General features: G+C 45.1%; 1 protein-coding gene across 1 annotated transcript in view; it reads right to left on the bottom strand.

Moving 5' to 3' along the window:
- Nucleotides 1-15,182: 15,182 nt before the first annotated feature.
- Nucleotides 15,183-26,800, bottom strand: part of LOC138663399 (zinc finger protein 605-like) — a 35,578-nt gene continuing 23,960 nt past the window's right edge. The window contains exons 4-7 of the mRNA XM_069749580.1: nucleotides 26,620-26,743; nucleotides 26,439-26,536; nucleotides 26,150-26,240; nucleotides 15,183-17,155 (exon numbers count right to left, since the gene is read on the bottom strand). Of these exons, the coding sequence (XP_069605681.1) occupies nucleotides 15,378-17,155; nucleotides 26,150-26,240; nucleotides 26,439-26,536; nucleotides 26,620-26,743 (2,091 nt within the window). The 3' untranslated portion in view covers nucleotides 15,183-15,377. The remainder of the gene's footprint in view (nucleotides 17,156-26,149; nucleotides 26,241-26,438; nucleotides 26,537-26,619; nucleotides 26,744-26,800) is intronic.

Raw genomic sequence — 26,800 nt, 5'->3', positions numbered from 1 at the left:
GACCAGCCAATCCACAGCAAGCCGCCCGGAGTTCATGGACCTGCCGATCCATAACAAGCCTCCTGGAGTTCGTGGACCCACCTGTTATGACCTGGTGGTTAGGAGCACCCGGCACGACCTGATAGTTAAACTCCCACAGGACAAGCTCTGGGATGTGGGAGCTCTGCTGACCGCAGGCCCTAATCCTATCACAACAACTAGAAATAGCCGTGGAGCGTTCCTGACTCTCCCTAGACGCCTCTTCACAGCCTAAGGGTATGTGTCCACGTTCAGGATTGCATCAGGATTTGGTCAGGATTTTCCATCAGTTTTTGTAAGCCAAAACCAGGAGTGGGTGATAAATACAGAAATTGTGCATATGTTTCTATTATACTTTCTGCTAATTGTTCCACTCCTGGTTTTGGCTTACAAAAACTGATGGAAAATCCTGACCAAATCCTGATGCAATCCTGAACGTGGACACATACCCTAAGAGCTAGCTAGCCCTAGAGATAGAAAATAGAGCCTACCTTGCCTCAGAGAAATTCCCCAAAGGAAAAGGCAGCCCCCCACATATATTGACTGTGAGTAAAGATGAAAGTCACGAACGCAGAAATGAAACAGGTTTCAGCAAAGGGAGGCCAGACTTACTAAACAGACAGAGGATAGGAAAGGTATCTTTGCGGTCAGCACAGAAAACTACAAAAGACCACGCAGAGTGTGCAAAAAGACCTCCGCACCGACTAACGGTGTGGAGATGCCACTCTGCATCCCAGAGCTTCCAGCTAGCAAGACAAAATCATGATAACCAGCTGGACAAGGAAACAATGAACAATAATAACTATCAGGAACTTAGCTTCTGCTGGAGAAGACAGGTCACCAGAAAGATCCAAGAGCGAACTGAACCAATGCAGGAACATTGACAGCTGGCATGGAGTAACGATCTGAGTGGAGTTAAATAGAGCAGCCAACCAAAGGATAAACCACGTCACCTGTGTAAGGAACCTCAGAAGCAGCAGCTTCACTCACAGCCACCAGAGGGAGTCCATGGACAGAACTCGCCGAAGTACCATTCACGACCACAGGAGGGAGTTCGACAACAAAATTTACAACACCCACCCATCCACAGCAAGCACCTACTGAAATCCTCCCAGGTACCTCCTGGACTGATGCCCGCAGTGTAGCAGCAATTGTAGGGATAGTACTTACTCAGATGCAGCAGGAGGAAGACAGGAGGTACGTTTCTTTAAGAGAAAATCCGTGCGGGTTTATTTGCTCCATGACCCCCCTAAGCACAACAAAAGGTAAACAGCCTTCAGAGCAGGCGAAACAACACAAAATGTCCTTAGCCGGGCTCTCTGATTCCTCAGGCCTGTGGGCACACAGGCTGGTGTAATGTCCAGCAGGCAGGCTCGGTCTGGAGCCACACACACAGGAGGCCTTCTATCTCCCAAGACACAGACCATGTGCAAACAACAGCCTTCATTATGTAGGCTGTAACCATACCCACAGGTGAGGTATGTGGGTAGCCAGACCCGCCTATCTCTCACAGCTACCCGCCACCCGGTCCCAGGTGCACTAAACGACATCTTAGTGCTCACGTGCACTAAAGAAAAATACTCCAGGTTAGATCACAGGGAGCAGCCATCCCTGTGACACATACCTCCCATTGATTACACGGCCATTTGCTCCTTATTGTATATAAAAATAAATCTACCCTCCAGGTCTTTTTTTTACCAATTGAACCAACCATATCAGTGACTTATGCACAATAGTGACTACCCCTCTAGAATAGGAAGTGTGTGTGGCTTGTTTTTGCCATTGTATCCAAGGTTTATTCATTTTGGATATAGAGTCTGGTGTTAAGTGGGTTTTCTGAAGGCAGATTATCTGTGCCTGCGATTTACCTACCTGGGGAACACCATATTCCATTTTCTGGCATTTCCCAGCCGCCTAATGTTCCATGAAAGGAATTTAAGTGATGCCATAAAGACTCCATATTGAATTTTGATATAGGATACTATTCCCTTACAGAGAGTTTACATTTTTATTTGCAGACCGCCCTTGGACGATGAAGTATAGGTACAATGCTTACAGTCAACTGAAATTACAATTAGGCCCAGAACCATTGACCAATATTGGCCATAGAATTACAACTGGGGATGCCTATACACTTTCCAAAACTTAAGTATAGGCATAAGAAAATGCTTATATTATTTTCTATCTATCTGAACCACTAATAACAATTATATTCAACTAGATGGTGGCCCGATTCTAACGCATGGGGTATTATAGAATATGCATGTCCACGTAGTATATTGCACAGCCCACGCAGTATATTGCCCAGTCACATAGTATATTGCCCAACCACGTAGTATATTGCCCTGTTACGTAGTATATTGCCCAGCCACGTAGTATATTGTCCAGCCACGTAGTATATTGACCAATCACGTAGTATATTGCCCAGCCACATAGTATATTGCCCAGTCACGTATGTCACAGGTTAAAAAATAAAAAATAAACATGTACTCACCTTCCGAGGGAGCCCATGTAGTCATGGCGCCTGTGTGCAGTGCACTCGGCAGCTTCCGGTCCCAGGGCTGGTAGCGCAGGACCCGTGATGATGTCGCGGTCACATGACCATGGCGTCATGGCAGGTCCTTCTCGCGCACCATCCTTGCATGGAGCGGTTAATGGAGCGTCGCGAGGAGCGGGAAAGGCGGCGGAAGGTTAGTATATGATTTTTTATTTTTTTTATTATTTTTAACATTAGATCCTTTTACTATTGATGCTGCATAGGCAGCATCAATAGTAAAAACTTGGTCACACAGGGTTAATAGCAGCGGTAACGGAGTGAGTTACCCACGGCATAACGGGGTCCGTTACCGCTGGCATTAACCCTGTGTGAGCGGTGACTGCGGGGAGTATGGAGCGGGCGCCGGGCACTGACTGCAGGGGAGTAGGGAGGGACTAATCGGACTGTGGTTGTCGCTGAATGGTCGCGGCAGCCATGACAGGCAGCTGGCGAGACCAATCAGCGACTTGGATTCCATGACAGACAGAGGCTGCGACCAATGAATATCCGGGACAGACAGACGGAAGTGACCCTTAGACAATTGTATAGTAGATTCATACCTCTTAAAAAATTTTTTATAAAAGGCTTCTACAGAATTGTTGGTCCGACCCCCCCAGTTTTTGGTGAACTTAGAGGGCAACCGAGTTTTGGGGCCAGGGATCAAGACGCTAGAACCAGCAGAAATGGGTATCTTGCCGCCATCCCATTTCGGATTCTTAATAATCTCCATCCGCCTTTCCTGCAAGTATTAACATGGGGAGGTATCAAATGAGAACATGAATCCCACCCCTTCACTATACACTGCTGGCTAATATATTCAGGGGAGGTAAAACATCTTTTAGTTAACCAGTTTATTAACATTTCAACAAGTCGATGTAAGAATAGACTCTGTTCCAGTAGTCAGAGAGATATTTCAATTGGTCACTCTAATAACTGCACACAGATGCAGATATAACTATCATCAAACAATTTTTAAACAGTAACTTGCTGGGATCAGGTTAAAAGTCTCTATCTGAAGCATAAAATTCAGTGTTAATACAATAAATTCTTCAGATTAAGGCCGGGGTCACACTAGATCGTAATACGGCCGAGTGCAATGCGATAAAAAATCGCATTGCACTCGGACCAATGTTAGCATATGGTGCCGCTCCCAGCAGCCGACTTTTTGTCGGCCGTTTTCCTTGGTCCGAGACACTCACAGCATGCTGCGAGTGTCTCGGACCGAGGAAAACTCTCGTCTCACTCGCACCCATATAAGCCTATGGGTGCGAGTGAGACAGCGCACACCACTAGGATAACATCCGAGTGATATGCGTTATAAGCGGACCCCAGCAATGGAGGAGATGGAGAAAATCATTTCTCCGCCTCCTCCACAGCTGTGCTCCGATCCTCCCTGTGCGAGAGAATCGGAGCACAGACACATGACACTCGGCTCCTGCCCTGCTGCGAGCATGAGCCGAGTGTCATTAGCATATCGCATCCGATGCTCTCGCATCGGATACAATACGCCAGTGTGACCCCGGCCTTAATATGGATTTTCATTACTATCTCTGGCGCTTTTCTCTCCCGGAAATTCATTCCTCTACTTCCGCTGGATTCAGAAAGAAAATGACCCTCTCACCATCTACCACCATTAGCCTGGCTTGGTATGCCATTGAATAAATCACATTGGAACTTTTCAGGCGTCTCTTAGTTGATATAAATGAGGCTCTCTGTTTCTGCAAATCAGCTGAAAAATCCGGAAACCACACGGTGTGTCCTCTCCACTCCATATGCAGCAGAGAAGGTGGCTCCCAGAAATAGATCACATATCCATTTTTCCACAAAGTCATAATTTTTTTGTAAGCACATTTCCATGTTATGTTCTGTCACTCAGATACGTTCTGGCCAGAGCACCGTTTGGTCCTCCAGACTCGAGATTCTGTCCTCCACCTTTCTTTCCCAGATTTGACATGTCATTGCGGAGGAGTCCCAAATCAGTTTTAACCTCTTCAATTTTCCCAGTCAGGGAAGCTGTGCTGCTTTGGATGGCAGTTAGCAGTTGTGCGGATGCCTGTTTCAGAGTGGGTTCTGAATCCATATCCTCTGGTTCTTGCGACATTGATGTCTCTCTTTGAGACAATTTGTTTAAGGGTTTCTGAATTGTCGTCAAATTCTTTTCCCTGGCGTAGCTCCTCAGCTTGACAGCTGCAGATTGTGATTTATTAGGAATCATAATGCTTTCCCCAAGTTATGTATGCAATATGAGAGTAAGTCTTATGACTGGTTATTCAGTATGAATTGATAGGATAGCATTAGAGGTTCGGATATTAATAGTAAGAGGGTTACAAAGTCATGTCTCTACTCAATTTTGCTGCATAATTTTGTTCAACAGGCACAATTCTCAAAGAGAGCACTAGATGGCATCAGCGCCCTGCAGCCTGCAAGTGCATAGAGTTTTATCACACTGGCCAAGTGTCTCCAGCTTGCCCCAGGAAATTGGAGCGCCCCCACATCAGGGCAATGGGGTACTCGGTACCAGGTCCTTAGGTTCGGGGGATGTCACAGTGGCCTTACCCGTGGCCCTTTGAGGGGCGCCCAATAAAAGGCAGAGTGTTTATAGGAATTATAGTGTTCTTGACGCCACCTGTGGTATTCGGTCAGGGTGACCAACGCTGCTTAGGGGTCCGCTGGGGTGATGTTATGGCAGCTAGACGGTATACCTTCCCACAGGTGAAGTATGTCCCCAGAGCTTCCCAGAGTGTAGATGGATGGTGGATGATGTAAGGCGCAGTGAATAACAAGGACACAAGGTTGCAGTCTCTTTACCTTTACTGAAGGCTTCAGCGTCCACAGTCCAGGGTAGGGACCACAGGGTAGGTAGAGTCCGGCCGGTCTGAAGGCAATTCCAGAGTCCTCTTATCCAGGTGGAAATCAGTAGCCTTCCTCTAGCGCCTGAGTGTTGTAGTTCCTCCCTGCTGAGCTCCTCAGTGAGGTCCTCACAACTATCGTAGGTATTAAGTCTCTTTCTCTCTGTCCCCCTGAAGGATAGGACAAACCCGTATGACTGGTGGCCTGAGGCTTTTTATAGGGACCCTAGACACGCCCTGGCCTCCACAAGTTGCCACCGTGCCTCCTGGGTATATGGTCGGGCAGCCAACGTGGAATCAACTGTCCTGCCAGTCTCTGAAGTGAAGTGCAGCGCCCCAGAGACCTGGTCGTTGCAGTATGGCACTCTGCCACTAAGGAGAGTGGTGGTACGTCTGATGGCACTAAGGAGTTCTCCTGACCAGGTATCACCAGAACACATCACACTTCACACTCCGGCCACTAGGGGGAGAAAAAGGCTTTATTTATTGGGCCACTCCTCACACTGGTAAAACTAGGGGCTGGGGAGGAAGTTAGTCAGAAGGTGACTGGGTTGGAACCAGGCAACATCCCATGGCAGGGGGTGTTGCAGGGAGGAGGTACAGGCGGGTCCCTGTCTGGCGTGGTAACCTGGCAGGTGCCTAGCGAACAGAACAGAACGTTACGGAACCGCGCCTCCACACCCTGCGGCAGTATCCTGAGAAAGAGACACGAAGGGAAGGATATTGTGGAACAGTGTAAACGAGATCAAGCACAAAGGAGAGCCAGTAAGAGTCGTGCCGAGAGAGAGGCAACATCTTACTGAGGCGCGTAGTCGGTGGCCGGAACACCGCAGGAGTAACTGACTTCAAGCCTTACTTCAAACTCCGCCGGGCAGTCAATTATACTTTGGCTGTCTACCTTAAATTTCCTAAGCAGACATAGGGGGCAACATTGGGAGAGGGGCGTCTCTAGGGTCCCGGAAGACCTCCAAGCCTTCCCATCATACGGGTGCGTCCTAGCCAAAACATACTGGGGGACGAGAAACTAGTAACATCTGGAACTGAAGAGAGAGAAAGAGAGCTGTAGAGAACGAACGAACGAGGACAGCAGTTGTGAGGACTATTCCGAATGCTCAGCAGGGTAGGACTACAACACACAGGCGCTAGTGGTAGGCAACGATTTCCATCTGCGAAGGAAACTCTGGATGTGCCCATCGGACCGGCCGGTCTCTGAGAGCCCTGTTTAACATGCTCTGGATTGAGGATCCTGAAGTTTTCAGTAAAGAGACTGCAACCTTGTGTCCTCGTTATTGCCTGCACCTCACACCATCACCATCCACCTTACTGGGAAGCCCTGGGGACATACAGTTAGGGCCAGAAATATTTGGACAGTGACACAATTTTCGCGAGTTGGGCTCTGCATGCCACCACATTGGATTTGAAATGAAACCTCTACAACAGAATTCAAGTGCAGATTGTAACGTTTAATTTGAAGGGTTGAACAAAAATATCTGATAGAAAATGTAGGAATTGTACACATTTCTTTACAAACAATCCACATTTTAGGAGGTCAAAAGTAATTGGACAAATAAACATAACCCAAACAAAATATTTTTATTTTCAATATTTTGTTGCAAATCCTTTGGAGGCAATCACTGCCTTACGTCTGGAACCCATGGACATCACCAAACGCTGGGTTTCCTTCTTAATGCTTTGCCAGGCCTTTACAGCCGCAGCCTTCAGATCTTGCTTGTTTGTGGGTCTTTCCGTCTTAAGTCTGGATTTGAGCAAGTGAAATGCATGCTCAATTGGGTTTAGATCTGGAGATTGACTTGGCCATTGCAGAATGTTCCACTTTTTGGCACTCATGAACTCCTGGGTAGCTTTGGCTGTATGCTTGGGGTCATTGTCCATCTGTACTATGAAGCGCCGTCCAATCAACTTTGCAGCATTTGGCTGAATCTTGGCTGAAAGTATATCCCGGTACACTTCAGAATTCATCCGGCTACTCTTGTCTGCTCTTATGTCATCAATAAACACAAGTGACCCAGTGCCATTGAAAGCCATGCATGCCCATGCCATCACGTTGCCTCCACCATGTTTTACAGAGGATGTGGTGTGCCTTGGATCATGTGCCGTTCCCTTTCTTCTCATCATTCTGGTACAGGTTGATCTTTGTCTCATCTGTCCATAGAATACTTTTCCAGAACTGAGCTGGCTTCTTGAGGTGTTTTTCTGCAAATTTAGCTCTGGCCTGTCTATTTTTGGTATTGATGAATGGTTTGCATCTAGATGTGAACCCTTTGTATTTACTGTCATGGAGTCTTCTCTTTACTGTTGACTTAGAGACAGATACACCTACTTCACTGAGAGTGTTCTGGACTTCAGTTGATGTTGTGAACGGGTTCTTCTTCACCAAATTAAGTATGCGGCGATCATCCACCACTGTTGTCATTCGTGGACGCCCAGGCCTTTTTGAGTTCCCAAGCTCACCAGTCAATTCCTTTTTTCTCAGAATGTACCCAATTGTTGATTTTGCTACTCCAAGCATGTCTGCTATCTCTCTGATGGATTTTTTCTGCCTCAGGATGTTCTGCTTCACCTCAATTGAGAGTTCCTTTGACCGCATGTTGTCTGCTAACAGCAACAGCTTCCAAATGCAAAACCACACACCTGGAATCCACCCCTGACCTTTTAACTACTTCATTGTTTACAGGTTAACGAGGGAGACGCCTTCAGAGTTAATTGCAGCCCTTAGAGTCCATTGTCCAATTACTTTTGGTCACTTGAAAAAGAGGACGCTATGCATTACAGAGCTATGATTCCTAAACCCTTTCTCCGATTTGGATGTGGAAACTATCATATTGCAGCTGGGAGTGTGCACTTTCAGCCCATATTATATATATAATTGTATTTCTGAACATGTTTTTGTAAACAGCTAAAATAACAAAACTTGTGTCACTGTCCAAATATTTCTGGCCCTAACTGTACTTCACCTGTGGGAAGTTATACCATCCAGCTGCCATTCCATCACCCCAGCGGACCCCACAGCAGCGTCGGTCACCCTGACCGAACACCACAGGTGGCGTCACGAACCCCTGACAGACTGTATCTCCACCTTTATTGGACGCCCCTTAGCAGGGTCGCGGACCGGGTCTAGCCACCGTGACAGCTTCAGAACCGAACCAGAGAGGCCCGGTACCGAAACGCATGGCCCTGTGTCTGGGGGCGATCCAAAAGCATAGAGATCCTTACTCCCTTGGTGTTCTGGCTACCGCCACACTTCCTTTCGTGTCCTTTCTTAGGATGCTGCCCCATGGGATGCAGGCGCAGCTCCGTGTACCCTCGCCTTCCGCAGACCACAGTCTGGAGCTGGCTGGAACTCACTGTAACCAGCCTCTGCCAAACTTGGTCGGGGCTGACTGTCCTAACTTACTAACCAACCCACCAGTTTTACCCAAGTGTGAGGAGTGCCCTAGTAGATAGAAGCATAGAAGCATGGCTCCCCCTGGCGGACTGGAGTGTGAGGTGTGTTTTGTGGTTGTGATACCTGGACAGAAGATCCCCTTCACTGCCCTCAGACGTAACATCACTCCCCCTGATGGAAGAATAACATTACTGCAACCCAGGACTCTGGGGCGCTGCACCCCCCCGTTAAATCCAGTACTCCCGGACTGGGAAAAAAGAAAACAAAAATACATCAGCAAAAGACATGCAAAATTTTGGAAATGCTAGTAAACAAGTTAATGTAACAGTGCTTCCCTTTATGGGAGGTGAGAACACTTGAACGTTACAAACAATAACATATTTACATTGTGCGTGCGACTTTTAAAAGCAAATGGAAAACAATTACTATCTATCTATGAAACACAATTACCCATACAGGTATTCTATCTACTAAGTGCAAGTAACCTCCAAGGGCATACTATCATTAACCCTTAAAGTGCAAATCAGCATTTTCTTTTATCTCTCCTCTACACATGCAGGACTATCTGTCTACCCCCACGGGCCCACTGCATTTCCTTTCCTAAAACCTCAATTTTATCTAAAGTACATCATTTAACATTTTATTCTCAAAGTACATCAAACGTGCTACTAGGAGCTACAGACTCTCACACCTGTTCAGCTACTCTCCTTACGTACCATGTTATGACCTGGTGGTTAGGAGCACCCGGCACGACCTGATAGTTAAACTCACACAGGACAAGCTCTGGGATGTGGGAGCTCTGCTGACCGCAATCCCTAATCCTATCACAACAACTAGAAATAGCCGTGGACCGTTCCTGACACTCCCTAGACGCCTCTTCACAGCCTAAGAGCTAGCTAGCCCTAGAGATAGAAAATAAAGCCTACCTTGCCTCAGAGAAATTCCCCAAAGGAAAAGGCAGCCCCCCACATATATTGACTGTGAGTAAAGATGAAAGTCACAAACGCAGAAATGAAACAGGTTTCAGCAAAGGGAGGCCAGACTTACTAAACAGACAGAGGATAGGAAAGGTATCTTTGCGGTCAGCACAAAAAACTACAAAAGACCACGCAGAGTGTGCAAAAAGACCTCCGCACCGACTAACGGTGCGGAGATGCCACTCTGCATCCCAGAGCTTCCAGCTAGCAAGATAAAATCATGATAACCAGCTGGACAAGGAAACAATGAACAAATAATAACTAGCAGGAACTTAGCTTCTGCTGGGGAAAAGAGGTCACCAGAAAGATCCAAGAGCGAACTGAACCAATGCAGGAACATTGACAGCTGGCATGGAGTAACGATCTGAGTGGAGTTAAATAGAGCAGCCAACCAAAGGATAAACCACGTCACCTGTGTAAGGAACCTCAGAAGCAGCAGCTCCACTCACAGCCACCAGAGGGAGTCCATGGACAGAACTCGCCGAAGTACCATTCACGACCACAGGAGGGAGTTCGACAACAGAATTCACAACAGTACCAGCTCCGCCTAGCTGATGTTCCTTGACAAGCCCCATATATTTTATTCAAAAGTGCCTTATCAAACATTTTACTATTACCTACTTTCTAACTACATACTATCGGCGATGCGAACATTATTACTATCTATTTCTCTTTATTGCATTAACTCACTATCTATTATATTAACTTCCATAATATATTAACTTTTTAGCACAGTGCAACTAGTAAACAATCCCTTTGAAGGGTAGAGTCAAGTCTTTCTCTGAGGTAGTGTAAAGTATCGATACACAAGTCACTTATTAACTTTTAAAGCAGCAAAAACTTTCACGATGTCATCAGGAACAGTCTCTTCGAAAAGCTCTTCTTGTAAAACCAGTAGAGAGCACATTTAAGAAGGTGCAAACTATGTAGATGACAGTTTGTGATCATGCACCGTTCATTATTCTGCAGTTCTTTTAAAACAATGATGAAACTTTGTGCAAAACTGAGGATCCCTTTAAAGCGGTACCCGTTTAAGGAATAACCCTAGATGGGTTTTAAAGCGCAAAAACAGGGAAATGTTTTTTAAGAACTATATACAGTTTTCAGGTTTTCGAGGTTTAGTTATGCCACTCTGGGGGTAGTACCAGTGGGGGTAGTCCTGTTGGATAACGGCTACCACCGGGTACTACGTAGAGTGCGTCTTCACTCTGGATAGGGGTCTGCGTACTCACAGTTCTCCATGCTACTGAGGTCTGGGTGCACTTTGAACACATGGTGACCAGTGCAGGGGTTACCTGTTCGGGTGGAGCGTGTGGCGTTTCCTTAGGCACGGGTGCAGGGCGGTGGGACGGTGATGCAGCGACTTCCGGCTTGTACTTGTAAACATGGAGTGCATACCACCCCTTGTCTCCCCAATGCCGCGTGTACGTGACACGGTCACCTGGATACAGATCCCGACCTGGGTGTCCCTCCATGAGGTGTGCCTCCACATCCCGCCTGTTCACAAACACCTCCGGATAGAGGGCTGGCTCTTTTATGAAGGCCCAGCCTCCCTGCAGGCGGAAGGTTACAATAGTCCCATAACGCTGTGGGCTCGTCATCCTTAGTCATCTGCCTAGCCTGAGCTTTGGCCTGTAGGTCTCTCTCATGGTCGGCCTGGCATCCAAGCTTTCTTCCTGGCCCACTCCTGCTGCCGACGTAGCTGCTGGAGGTAATCCTGCTGGGAGATTACCTCAATGCTCTCCCCCTCTGGCTGGGCCTCCCCAGGGAACCCGATTAGGTTAGTGGTGGTATGGGTCCACTTACATGTCACCCACTCTCCCTGGACGTTCACAGTCTGCTTGGTGGGTTGCAGTGGGACGTCAGAGGTCTTTAGGGTCTCCCAGGGCCTTTCGCACTTGATGCGGCTACACACCCAGCCGACTGGTGGGGGCGGGGGTGAGTCTATGGCCACTAGCAGGGGCTCTTCGGCTACCAGGGCAGGGTCGGTGTCGTTACCTACCTCCGTGGCATCTCTGGTGCCGGTATCCTGTCGCAGGCTGGGGCTCTGGCGGCTGGCTGCATCGCTGCTCCTCAGTGCCAGCAGTCGCACGATAACGCAAGCTCTGGAGCTGCCAACACCGCTCCTCTACTTCCGCTCCCAGAACATCCTGGTTCATGCGACCTGGCAGGGTTCCTCTTTGCTTCCATTGGCTGGGACGGTTGCTGGTATTCTCCCCCTCTTCCGGGCGACCTCCACTCGCCATGTTGCCAACCAGGTTCTGCCTAATGACGTCCAGCAGTTCTTGCTCTTCCTCCTCTGGAGGGCGTTTCCTTCTTCATCCTCCGCCATCCCAGACCAGGAGGTGGACCTTTTTAGTTGATGGGCATATCTCCCGGACATAGTAGTATCTGTGAGGGGCCGGTTCAACTTTTGCGCCATTCTTCCAGGCTACGCCCACGATGAAATGCCCCACTCCTCCAGCACGTGACATGGTACTGCAATGGCGTCGGTTTTGGCGGGAATTTTGATGTTAAATGTTGCCTGAGGAGGTGGTGATGGCGAACTCAGTCGAGGGGTTCAAGAGAGGCCTGGATGTCTTCTTGGAGCAGAACAATATTGTATCATACAATTATTAGGTTCTGTAGAAGGACGTAGATCTGGGGATTTATTATGATGGAATATAGGCTGAACTGGATGAACAAATGTCTTTTTTCAGCCTTACTAACTATGTTACTATGTTACTAAATGGCAATACACGGTCTTTAAGCAATTCACAGTTCAAATACAATTCTGGCACAGTTCCTAGGCACACATGACCCGATTTTTCAGGCTTAAGTTGATCCTGTTCGTGACGCCAAAGTTGTAGCGCCCCCATGTCAGGGGAATGGGGTACTCGGTACCGGGTCCTTAGGTTTGGGGGATGTCACGGTGGCCCGACCCGGCCCGTGGCCCTTTGGGGGGCGCCCAACAAAAGGCAGAGTGTTTATAGGAATTATAGTGTTCGTGACGCCACCTGTGGTATTTGGTCAGGGTGACCGACGCTGCTTAGGGGTCCGCTGGGGTGATGTTATGGCAGCTAGATGGTATACCTTCCCACAGGTGAAGTATTTCCCCAGGGCTTTCCAGAGTGTAGATGGTGGATGATGTAAGGCACAGTGAATGACGAGGACACAAGGTTGCAGTCTCTTTACCTTTACTGAAGGCTTCAGCATCCACAGTCCAGGGTAGGGACCACAGGGTAGGCAGTGTTCAGCCAGTCTGAAGGCAATTCCAGAGTCCTCTTATCCAGGTGGAAATCAGAAGCGTTCCTCTAGCGCCTGAGTGTTGTAGTTCCTCCCTGCTGAGCTCATCGGTGAGGTCCTCACAACTATCGTAGGTATTAAGTCTCTTTCTCTCTGTCCCCCTGACGGATAGGACAAACCCGTATGACTGGTGGCCTGAGATTTTTTATAGGAACCCTAGAGACGCCCCGGCCTCCACAAGTTGCCACTGTGCCTCCTGGGTATATGATCGGGCAGCCGTGGAATCAACTTTCCTGCCAGTCTCTGAAGTAAAGCATAGAGATCCTCACTCCCTCGGTGTTCTGGCTACCGGTACTGCATTTCAGAAGGAGGCAGCCTGCTTCTAGCTGGTCTCCCTCTGATATTCTTCTCCTGTTGCTATGACTTCGTTTCTCACTCACTGCAACACACTTCCTTTCGTGTCCTTTCTTAGGATGCTGCCGCATGGGATGCAGGCGCAACTCCGTGTACCCTCGCCTTCCGCAGGCCGCAGTCTGGAGCTGGCTGGAACTCACTCTAACCAGCCTCTGCCAAACTCGGTCGGGGCTGACTGTCCTAAATTACTAACCAACCCACCAGTTTTACCCAAGTGTGAGGAGTGCCCTAGTAGATAGAAGCATGGCTCCTGGCGGACTGGAGTGTGAAATGTGTTTTGTGGTTGTGATACCTGGACAGAAGATCTCCTTCACTGCCCTCAGACGTAACATCACTCCCCCTGTTGGAAGAATAACATTACCGCAATGACCAGGACTCTGGGACGCTGCAAAATCACTCCAAACAAAGAGGGGAGGGGGGAAGAGGGGAAAAGTTGTTCAACTTCCTTAGTCTGTAAATCCCCGTACCTCTGCTTCACCTAGCCAGCTATCTTCTCCAGCTGTTTCAGGATCTTCTGCCTGCCTCGTCGTGTCTCTCCTCCAACTCCAATGTCTTCTCCACGTACCAGGGAAATCCCAAGATGGCCGCCACACCTCAGGTCAGTTCCTGCCACCAGCGGTCCCGAGTCTCCAGGGGACCCAAGCCTCAGCATCCAGCCCACAGGCGCTCTCCTCTGCCTCCTCGATGTCTTCAACTCACCTGGGAATCGACCTGCAGGTGAGTTACTGACCGTGCATAGCAGATGTCTCTCGACTCCGAGCGCATCCAGCGCGCCGCTACCTCAGGTCTGCACATGTGCCGTTTTCCGGCACAAGTGCTGACTCAAATCCTTCCTGTCGGCTCCCTAATGTCTCCTCCAGCCGTACTAAGACAACAACCTGCCGTTTACTAGGCAGGAACCCGGTGTTTGTGAAAATGATGGGGAGAGCGCAGTGCTGCATGTCTGCTCTCTTCAGTGTCTTAGCCACACCCCATCGGAGTTATTTTTGATGGTCAACAAAATATTATTTTCTAGTAATTTATTTTTCACAGTCTACTGTAGGTATGATAATGGTTTCTCTCTGTGTGAGATTTTTGATGTTTAAAGGGGATATCCACTACTTGGACAACCCCTTCTCACTGGAATGGAAAAGATGTATCCAGCTTCTACTCTACAATTCCAAGACATGTTTAAAGTTAGGATTTCTTTATTTTTTCAAAGTTAAAATATATATTCTTTTTTTCTTTCTTGGTTGAAAATGGGAAAATGTATTTAAAGATCATAGAAAACATAGAGAAAAGACTAGTAGAATTCCAAATGCTTTTTGAAAGCAAGTGCATTCTTAAACTTGGTTCACTATCTTCACTTTTTGGACACATCAAACAATAAAAGCAAGCCAGAGAGCAGCCGCAGACTTGGCTTCCTTTTGTTGTTCAATACATCCGAAGGCAGGAACAGTGAATCAATCAGCATGGGAAAAAAGATTTTCACAGTGCTCACCAGAGTATCACAGGACCACGGGTGCCAGGTTCAATGTCGCTGGAGTCCACTTGTAAATGCAGGCAAAAAAAGAAAAAAGAGCACCAGGTGATTTCCATAAAAAATTAAATTTTGTCTTATTTAATCCATTGTTTGTAAAAAGTTAAAAACTTACATGTTGCCTGCAGGAGCAGTGAAGCCAATGCTGATTCCGCGCTGGGCTTGTGTTATGTAACAACCTCACATGAACCCCGGCAATGTGACTGCTAAGACCCTTGAACAGCGCAGGCATGCAAAATGAGTATAAGTGTTTTTATTTGAAAGAGGACAAACATGAGGAATGACAAGGTGTTGTCCTTGTAATGGACAACCCCTTTAAGAAATACAATTTTCGGGTAAAACATTTCCAACATTCTTAACATGAAAAACGCTTCTCCCCATTGAGATTTCTCTGATGTTAAAGAGTAGATTTTAGTGTAAAACATTTCCTACATTATGAACATGAAAAAGACTTCTCCCTTGTGTGGGTTCTTTGGTGTATAACACAATTACATTTCTTTTTAAAACATTTCCCACATTCTGGACAGGAAAAAGGCTTCTCTCCTGTGTGACTTCTCTGGTGGTTAAACAAAATTGATTTCTGATTAAAACATTTGCCACATTCTGAACAGGAAAAGGGCTTCTCCCCTGTGTGGGTTCTCTGGTGCGTAACCAAAACTGATTTCTCATTAAAACATTTGCCACATTCTGAACATGAAAAAGGTTTCACCCCTGTGTGGGTTCTCTGGTGTGTAACCAAAGCCGATTTCTTTTTAAAACGTTTCCCACATTCTGGACAGGAAAAAGGCTTCTCTCCTGTGTGACTTCTCTGGTGGTTAAACAAAATTGATTTCTGATTAAAACATTTGCCACATTCTGAACAGGAAAAGGGCTTCTCCCCTGTGTGGGTTCTCTGGTGCGTAACCAAAACTGATTTCTCATTAAAACATTTGCCACATTCTGAACATGAAAAAGGTTTCACCCCTGTGTGGGTTCTCTGGTGTGTAACCAAAACCGATTTCTTTTTAAAACATTTCCCACATTCTGAACAAGAAAAAGGCTTCTCCCCCGTGTGGGTTCTCTGGTGCATAACCAAAGCTGATTTCTCAATAAAACATTTGCCACATTCTGAACATGAAAAAGGTTTCACACCTGTGTGGGTTCTCTGGTGCCTAAGCAAAGCTGATTTCTGTTTAAAGCATTTCCAACATTCTGAACAGGAAAAAGGCTTCTCCCCTGTGTGGGTTCTCTGGTGCTTAACCAAAACTGATTTCTCGCTAAAACATTTGCCACATTCTGAACATGAAAAAGGTTTCAACCCTGTGTGGGTTCTCTGGTGTGTAAGCAAAGCCGATTTCTGTTTAAAGCATTTCCCACATTCTAAACAGGAAAAAGGCTTCTCCCCTGTGTGGGTTCTCTGGTGCTTAACCAAAGCTGATTTCCTATTAAAACATTTGCCACATTCTGAACATGAAAAAGGTTTCACCCCTGTGTGGATTCTGTGGTGTATAACAAGCTTGTATTTCTGGTTAAAACATTTCCCACATTCTGAACAGGAAAAAGGCTTCTGCCCTGAGTGGATTCTCTGGTGCTTAAACAAAACTGATTTCTCATTAAAACATTTGCCACAGTCTAAACATGAAAAAGGTTTCACCCCTGTATGGGTTCTGTGGTGCGTAACCAAAGCCGATTTCTGTTTAAAACATTTACCACATTCTGAACAGGAAAAAGGCTTCTCCCCTGTGTGGGTTCTGTGGTGTGTAACCAAATCTGATTTCTCATTAAAACATTTACCACATTCTGAACAGGAAAAAGGCTTCTCCCCTGTGTGACGTCTTTGGTGTCTAACAAGATGGGATTTATGTTTAAAACATTTTTCACACTTGGAACAAGAAAATCTTTTCTCCACTGTGTAAATGTTTGGATGTTTAAGAAAAGACTTTTCGATGGGAAAACTGTTTCCATATTCTGGACATGAAAATAGCTTATTTGATTTAGGAGTATTTTCGTTTTTAATGCTTATTTTGTGATTCTGAATTTCCTTAGTTGTCGCCAATGAATCAGAAGACAGGACCTGTTTCAAAGGATCAGATGATAGGTCTTTGCTGTGAACGGATGATGGTATATCTGGAGTAATGACATTAACTTCAATTGTATCCAGTGGGATCTCAAAATCATCCGATCTAAAAATTAAAGACGTCAGCTGTTCCTCTGATCTCCCGATACAGTCATCTGCCAAGATATAAACCAGTTATTATTTTTGAATAAAATATCTTGAATGACATTTTGACATTTACCATTTCTACTTCAACTGTCTGTAAAAATGGCAAGTTATGTAAAAACATTGAATTCTTCACCAAGACAATGACAGCTCACAGTCTAATAGAAAATCTCATAGGATGAACCAGTGTAGCGTGTAATTCAACTGTTTGTTCATTCTGCCTCCCAAATATAGAACAAAAAGCCGCACAGAAACATTATGTTGATGAACTTAATACCAATAAAAACTTCTATTCATCTAACAAAAATTGCCACTATTCCAATAGATTAGTTCTCTGAGGATTATAATTTCCAAAATGGCGTCATTTTATGGGGATTCCTACAGCTCTGATTTTCAGAAATTTTGTCATATTAGGGCTTTTGCAGATGGTGTGTCGCATCTCTTCTAGGATCTGCTCCTATGATGTCAGCAGGCGTGTCCTTATTCATATGGCTGGCCGGGCTAGAAACGGAGTAGACGTTGGTACCAGAAGTACTAGTGCAAAAACAGTTACATATCAATACCCTATAAATAAGGGGAGAATAAGGTTGGCTGCTTATCAGGAAATAACCGATGGGGCCAAATAACCACCTAGGTATGAATCACCACGACTGAAGATGTGGCAAATCCACAACAAAATTTACTTGTGCCCACTAGGGACTATATAGTATTGCTTGTAGATGCCAAAATCCACTAGTACATGTCAGTTATCAAATAACAAACAGATACTCCATGATCTATTTATGGACTGTGCTATGACCATGACTCACTTAAATGGTGAGTATAGACTGCGGTCAAAATGTAGATAAAGCAAGACAAACTCGGTGGTACCTATGTCCTTAAAGGGTGCTCGCCCTAAGGTATAGCAGAGCTGGTGATTTATAACATAGCGGTATAATAGCTTCCAAATAGTCGCCCAATATAAAGGCAAAGTGCACTATTAAAGGCTCATATACTATCTGCAGTCATAGTGCAACCCTGGGTGGTGGTCCCATAGCGCACCTCGACGCGCGTTTCACTGCCCCCGCAGTTTCGTCAGGAGGTTAATAGGTAACATGTTTGTCCGGCTATTTATACAAACTTATGATTCCATGCCTCAGTATCAGTTGTAAATGGCACACATCCGCAATGTTGCATCGCTGGGAGGGGGGCGGCGCTCAAGGAATGCATCACATGGGCACGTGACCCGGTCATATGACCGGGTCCGTAACCATGTAAATGCGACACCATGAAGAGCTGCCGCCCGCCTCACCGAGAGGCAGCGCATGCGCAGTGCGCGCTCCAGCCTCTAGCCCCAATATATCAGTGTAAGTATCCGTGTAAGTCACAGAGGAGACAACCAAAGACCCATTAACAACGCAGGGTCCAACTGCATGTGCATGAGTCTCTAAAATGCCACCCCCACAGGAAAGTGTGACTATAAATCCCTTAGAATAAGTTTTAAATTGCCGCAGCAAAAATACACTTTACATTCTGAACGCATTATATACAATCACATTAATCCAACAAAATAGCTATTTAAATTCAATGTGCATATAAAAGTACATTTCATTCTGTTACATACGTGATTATACAACCAAAATATACAGAATAAATCGCTGCAACTTCTGGAACATCCTTCCAACAAAATGTCTTCGATTTTGAGCAATTTAGGATTACTGCCATGATGACTCCTAAAGTGCTAAGGGATAGTTTTGAGTATTGTGGTGTCTTGGGCTGTAGCTGCATTTCTAATGTCCCTCATATGTTCCAAAATCCTAACTTTTAATTGACGAGTAGTCATACCTTTGTAGATAAGTTTGCATGGACAGTATGCATAGTAGATGACCATGTCCGTTGTACATGAGATATGGTGTGTTATCGTGTACGTTCTGGTGGCATCACTTTTTTCAATTGTAAACTCTCTTCCATGCATTGGAATGCAGAACAGTCGCCACATTGGAAGCTACCCCATCTTGGGCCTGCTCTCAGAAAACAACGACCTATGTGGTGCCACATAATGGCTGCATGTCAGCAGGTCTTTAAGATTTTTAGAGGGTCTCCATGTGACAGAGGGATTTGTCAGCAAAAATCTACATACTGTAGATCGTCATCTGCATGTAAAATAGGCCAGTATTTCCTCAGTATATCCACAATCTGTCCATCTTGAATTAAAGGTAGTAATCAGCCTAATTGGTTGTTCACATTGTTGTAATCTTTTGTTCTTTTGAATAAGTAATTGACTTCTAGGAGTAGCTAAGGCTCTCCTATATCCCTTCCTAATGGACTTATGATTGTAGCCTCTTTGTTGCAGATTATTTGTCAAAATTTTATCTTGATTTAGAAATTTAGTATTGTCCGAACATATGCGTTTCATCCGCAAGAACTGACCCACTGGAATCGCCCAATTGTTTATGGGTGATGTGCCGAGGTGGCATGGAGGAGTGAATTGGTTGCTGTACTTTTGCGATAAACATCTGTGGTGATAAATTGACTTCTATCCACCTTAATCAATACATCAAGGAACTCAACCTTTTCCTTACTGTATTTGTATGTCAGCCGGATATTTTGTTGATTGATATTTAATTGGCTAATAAATGAGTACAATGATGTTTCATTACCCTGCCATATGAACAATATATCATAGATATATCTTGACCATGAGATCACGGCAGAAAAACCTTCCAAATTATATACGACTTCCCTCTCCCACAGCCCCAGGAACAAATTAGCGTATGACGGCGCACAAGTCGCCCCCCATCGCTGTTCCCTGGAGCTGTAGGAAAATTCTGTCTTTAAAAGTAAAGAAATTGTGAGTCAACGTAAACTGTAAAAGATCTGTTAGGGGTCGAGTTCCCGTCTCTGCACAGGGGGAATCTCAGGCCATCTCCGCTGTGGTCTCCCATTCTTTTCCTGCCGCAGTGGAGCCTGCTCAGCGGAGACGTCAGTCCCAGCGTCTCGCTCAGTCTGACTCTGTACAAAGAGTTACTGCTGCTTTTCCTGCTTCTGCCATTGAAGCCAGTGCTGGGCAGCGGCGAGCAGACGCTTCTAGGACTAAGTCCTGCTATTCTCGTTCTGAGCATGCCCAGCGTAAGATCTCTCAGTGGAGATCGAGGGTCACATGTTCAGATACTGCAGCTAAATCCATTGGTCCTCCAGGACTCTAGCAGCCTCTCATTGGTCCTTCTAGGAAGGTCCTGTATGTGCTGCAACTATTTAAGGCTCGCATGGCCACACGCTAGTATCTTTCTAAGTTATGTGCTTTGCACCTGTGTGATCATGTAAGATTGTGTTCAGGGACCCGGCTGAAATAAGCCCCTAGAATGCTGACACCTCCGGCGAGGAGATTGTGTTTGTATGTATTCAGGGACCTGGCTGAAATAAGCCCCTAGAATGCTGGCACCTCCGGCGAGGAGTTTTGTGTGCATGCATGACTACTGACTGCTCTCTGTTAGGCAGTTAGCCTGTGCTTCTGTTAAGTCTAACAGGGCTCAGTGCTTTGCTTTCACGGCTACTCTGTGAAATAACAGAGCTAGTTCGTGCTTTTGCACGATAGAGTGCAACCTTTTTTGTATATTTATGTATGGAGGTAGCTGCTCCTGGTATGCACCTATTCACACTAGTTTGGATGTGCGAGTCTTTTTTCTGTCATTTCTGTGTTAGCTGACTGACTGCGCACTCCTCCCATCACCATGTGGTTTTTAATTGCATCTCATCACACTTGGTCCCGGTCAACCCATATGTAGGCTTTGCTGAACAGAGGTGTCCACATTCACCCAGGCATACAGACATTGGCCTTCGGTAAGTGTTCACATTTGGACAGGGAGATCAGGGACCCATCAGTTTTACGAGACCACCTTGACGATTGGTTGATGGGCTCACACTATTTGATTATATCAAATTCTGTGCAAAGCGTCTCTTAAATATTTTCCTAATGTTCAAAAGCCATTTTGCTATTCATATTTCATATATTTCATATTAGACATGCTTTTGCACGATAGAGTGCAACCTTTTTTGTATATACAGTGCTGCCATTGCTAGCAGCAGGTTCTCCTGCACGGTGGACCCCGGGCTGCGAACGCTAGCCCTAATAAGATCAATAATAAATTGTACAAAATCATCATCTAAATCTGTCATCTGTAAAAAGGATCTAGATGCAGTGATCCCATGGTCGTGACAAATCGATTACTATTACATTACATTAATCAATTACTATTATATGCACATTGAATTTAAATAGCTATTTTGTTGGATTAATGTGATTGTATATAATGCGTTCAGAATGTATAGTGTATTTTTGCTGCGGCAATTTAAAACTTTTTCTAGGGGATTTATAGTCACACTTTCCTGTGGGGGTGGCATTTTAGAGACTCATGCACATGCAGTTGGACTGTGCGTTGTTAATGGATCTTTGGTTGTCTCCTCTGTGACTTACACGGATACTTACACTGATATATTGGGGCTAGAGGCTGGAGCGCGCAGTGCGCATGCGCTGCCTCTCGGTGAGGCGGGCGGCAGCTCTCCATGGTGTCGCGTTGACATGGTTACGGACCCGGTCATGTGATGCGTTCCTTGAGCGCTGCCCCTTCCCCGCGATGCAACATGGCGGATGCGCGCAGTTTACAGCGGATACTGAGGAATGGAATCATAAGTTTGTATAAATAGCTGGACAAACGTTACCTATTGACCTCCTGACGAAACTGCGGGGGCAGTGAAACACACGTCGAGGTGCACTATGGGACCACCACCCAGGGTTGCACTATGACTGCAGGTAGTAGATGAGCCTTTAATGGTGCACTTTGCCTTTATATTGGGCGACTATTTGGAAGCTATTATACCGCTATGTTATAAATCCCCAGCTCTGCTATACCTTAGGGCAAGCACCCTTTAAGGATATAGGTACCACCGAGTTTATGTGTTGCTTTATCTACATTTTGGCTGCAGTCTATACTCACCATTTAAGTGAGTCATGGTCATAGATACTCCATGATCTATTTATGGACTGCGCTATTTATGTTATTTGATAACTGACATGTACTAGTGGATTTTGGCATCTACATGCAATACTATATAGTCCCTAGTGGGCACAAGTAAATTTTGTTGTGGATTTGACCCATCTTGTCATGGTGATCCATACCTGGGTGGTTATTTGGCCCCATCGTTTTTTTCCTGATACGCAGCCAACCTTGTTCTACCCTTATTTATAGGGTATTGATATGTAACTGTTTTTTGCACTAGTATTTTTGGTGTATATATATATATATATATATATATATATATATATATATATATACATACACAGTATAGACCAAAAGTTTGGACACACGTTCTCATTTAAAGATTGTTCTGTATTTTCATGACTATGAAGATTGTACATTCACACTGGAGGCATCAAAAACTATGAATTAACACATGTGGAATTATATACTTAACAAAAAAGTGTGAAACAACTGAAAATATGTCTTATATTCTTTGTTCTTCAAAGTAGCCATCTTTTGCTTTGATGACTGCTTTGCACAATCTTTGCATTCTCTTGATGAGCTTCAAGAGGTAGTCACCGGAAATGGTCTTCCAACAATCTTGAAGGAATTCCCAGAGACGCTTAGCACTTGTTGGCCCTTTTGCCTTCACTTTGCGGTCCAGCTCACCCCAAACCATCTCGATTGGCCAGGTCATCTGGCATAGCACCCCATCACTCTCCTTCTTGGTCAGATAGCCCTTACACAGCCTGGAGGTGTGTTTGGGGTCATTGTCCTATTGAAAAATAAATGATGGTCCAACTAAACGCAAACCGGATGGAATAGCATGCCGCTGCAAGATGCTGTGGTAGCCATGTTGGTTCAGTATGCCTTTAATTTTGAATAAATCCCCAACAGTGTCACCAGCAAAGCACCGCCACACCATCACACCTCTTCCTCCATGCTTCACGGTGGGAACCAGGCATGTAGAGTCCATCCATTCACCTTTTCTGTGTCGCACAAAGACACGGTGGTTGGAAAGAGAGATCTCAAATTTGGACTCATCAGACCAAAGCACAGATTTCCACTGTCCCTTGTGTTCTGTAGCCCAAACAAGTCTCTTCTGCTTGTTGCCTGTCCTTAGCAGTGGTTTCCTAGCAGCTATTTTACCATGAAGGCCTGCTGCACAAAGTCTCCTCTTAACAGTTGTAGAGATGTGTCTGCTGCTAGAACTCTGTGTGACATTGACCTGGTCTCTAATCTGAGCTGCTGTTAACCTGCGATTTCTGAGGCTGGTGACTCGGATAAACTTATCCTCAGAAGCAGAGGTGACTCTTGGTCTTCCTTTCCTGGGGCGGTCCTCATGTGAGCCATTTTCTTTTGTAGTGCTTGGTGGTTTTTGCAACTGCAGTTTGGGATACTTTCAAAGCTTTCCCAATTTTTCGGACTGACTGACCTTCATTTCTTAAAGTAATGATGGGCACTCGTTTTTCTTTACTTAGCTGCTTTTTTCCTGCCATAATACAAATTCTAACAGTCTATTCAGTAGGAGTATAAGCTGTGTATACACCAGACATCTGCACAACACAACTGATGGTCCCAACCCCATTTATAAGGCAAGAAATCCCACTTATTAAACCTGACAGGGCACACCTGTGAAGTGAAAAACCATTTCCGGGGACTACCTCTTGAAGCTCATCAAGAGAATGCCAAGAGGGTGCAAAGCAGTCATCAAAGCAAAGGGTGGCTACTCTGAAGACCCTAGAATATAAGACATATTTTCAGTTGTTTCACACCTTTTTGTGATGTATATAATTCCACATGGGTTAATTCATAGTTTTGATGCCTTCAGTGTGAAACTACAATATTCATAGTCATGAAAATACAGAAAAATCTTTAAATGAGAAGGTGTGTCCAAACTTTTGGTCTGTACTGTATATATGTGTCTTTGTTGATTTGTGCTTGTTCAATAAATGTATACTTTTTTTAACATATATTTGGACCTTCATTTGCTCTCTATTGGTTATATGTTGATAGTTGAAGGGATCACTTTGTGATCATATGTTAGGATTGTCTCTGGTAGTTGTTGGTATCAGAAGCTCTGGACGACATAGGCTTGATTCAGCCACTAAGATTAGGATGCCTGGGACAACTTGTACCTTCTAGTCTGGCAGTATGGGTGTATGTGTTGTCGAGCTGAAGTAATCTGCTCCCTTATACAGCCAATTGGATAGCACCATATTCTACGAACGCTCGAAGCATATTGAAGGAAGCTGCCAGATACAGCCTTGTTCTTCTCTGGTCCGGTCCTCTATGTTCAGCTCACGGCTTGTGTATTTGTTTCCTGTTGTGATCCTAGCCTGTTTGCTGACTACTCTTATGTCTTCTGATTTGGTATTTTCTCTGCCTTACTGGTTCTGACCCGGCTACCTGACTATTGTTCTTCCCATTTCACACCACCGAACATCAGGCAACACTGTGGGCCAAGTCAGGTGGGTCTCTATGTAAGTCCTGATCCATGTAGAGGTGTTAAAGGGTAATGAGCAAGACAATCCCTGGGATCAGGAAGATGGAGTAGATAGCGCCAAGCCTTTTCGTGGTGGCCATCTTTTGAGCTGATAGGTGGCCACAAACACTGCTCCTAATTCTTTGTGTCTGCAAGCGATTCCAATAAGATTTGGATTCAAATAGCTAAATGGCGCTCTTTCCCTTCTCAACCCTGAAATGTGCCCAGAGAGTAATGTACAATCATATATAGGGTATTGTCGGATACAAGATAAGTTGCAAAATTATGTGTGAGGTCTATCTGTTTGCTATTACCTTTGTGAAAGTGAAAAAATTTGGGCTTATATTTTGTGAAGAATTCTAAAATTATCACCACATGAAGTGACACACGTCAGATTTGAAAAATGGACCCTGATTAGGAACATAAAACTGGCTGCAGGAACTAGTTAGAGTATTTTGGGAACTAACCACTGTAGTCAAAATCTGTGACTATAGACAATAACACATCTACTGAAAAATGATCAAACTCAACAACCTTCATTAGTAAAAAAAAAAATGAGTGATCAGAGGTGAAACCTCTCTGGAGCAGTTACAGTATGGGGCTTGGTGGTTCTTGGCAATCTAAATTATCATAATTTTCTGTCAGATGAGTTTCAAGAAGAAATATTAGATAGTCAAAGATAAGAGAAGAGAAAGTATTAGTGCTCCCCATTTCAGGAGAGATTGTGCAGTAATCTGAATTCTTTAGGATTGGAAACAAATTGAAATTTATGACGTGGAGTGAATCCATGAAACCAAGGCTCGAGCCATGCCAACATCTTCTGCAGGCGTAAATAAATTTATTTTACAGCCATCAGCAATGCACAGCTTAGAGATATATCATGGGACAGGTGTAATATTTTGTGTGTAGTTTATCATAATCCTCCTTGAAGTTACTTGGTTTTAAAGAAATTGAAAAGTCATGATAAATGGAAACTCTGTTGTTATTGTACAGACATTCACACTTGGCCCTGACTGCACATTTAATGCTGTTGATAATAAAAGTGAAGTTTGGCCAGAAAGACTGGACCTGGTCTTGTAGGGACCATACGAGCACATTCAGCAGCACAGGAGGGAGAGAAGGGAGATTCATCCAATAAGATCTCAGGGTTCTAGGAATCCAACAGCATCATTACCCTCCGCTTTCTCTTACAGGCCCATTATATTTTTCTTCAAGTGATTTTCTTACTTGTTAGCTCACTCTATGTCATTTGGCTTTGTAGTTCACAGATCTGGGCAGGTAATGGTCAGTGACTACTAATCCCATTGGGGTAGGTGGATACCCCAGGCTATAAGTTCTATAGAAAATGATTTAATTTCACAAAGTAATTTCAACATTTCCAAATAGCGCAGAATGTTGTGGTCTATAGCCAAAATGGTGATCACACGATTGTGATACGACCAGAATAGACTATCGATAACGCAGCCGCAGCTGGTGACTGAGAAGAATCTGTGACTTCTCTGTATTTAGTGGTCACTACTCACCTGGGTAGTCATATGTGGGAAACTCCTCTTTACACCGCTGGTCACCCATCACATAGGTCTCTGCAGTATTAATATGGGTCAGATCTTCACCCTGAAACAAATATTGTAAAAGTCACAGACAGATGGAGAAGTCACATCTATGATCAACTCTAATCCTGCCATCTCCACCGCTCTCATTACACAAGTATAAAACATATAATACTGGGGGATAAAACAAGTCTGAGCACAAGAGATTCACAACCATCTACACATCATAGGGGAGGTCTCATGACACCTTCTCTCCATCTACCTGATGATACTGAGGAACATTGGGATATTCCTGTTTACAGTCCTCTGGAAGAAGAGGACGGGGACATCTCTCTGGTGTTGTCCTCTTACTGGATAGATCTGGAGGAAACACATACAGGGACTGAATTCATTCTTTACATACAGATAATTATAGGCCGTGTGTATTTAGTCCTGTCTCTTACCTGGTGATGGGAGGGGCTGGGGAACCTCCATCATGACTTCCTTGTACATATCTTTGTGTTCCTCTAAATACTCCCACTCCTCCATGGAGAAATAGACAGTGACATCCTGACACCTTACAGGAACCTGACACATACAATGATACCGTCATCCCCTGATCCCTTCATAGCGTTACTGTATAAT

This window comes from Ranitomeya imitator, chromosome 2 (genome assembly GCF_032444005.1).
Source record: "Ranitomeya imitator isolate aRanImi1 chromosome 2, aRanImi1.pri, whole genome shotgun sequence".
NCBI lineage: Eukaryota > Metazoa > Chordata > Amphibia > Anura > Dendrobatidae > Ranitomeya > Ranitomeya imitator.
The sequence above is the reverse complement of the archived record's forward strand: the minus strand, read 5'-3'. Positions and strand labels throughout refer to the sequence as shown.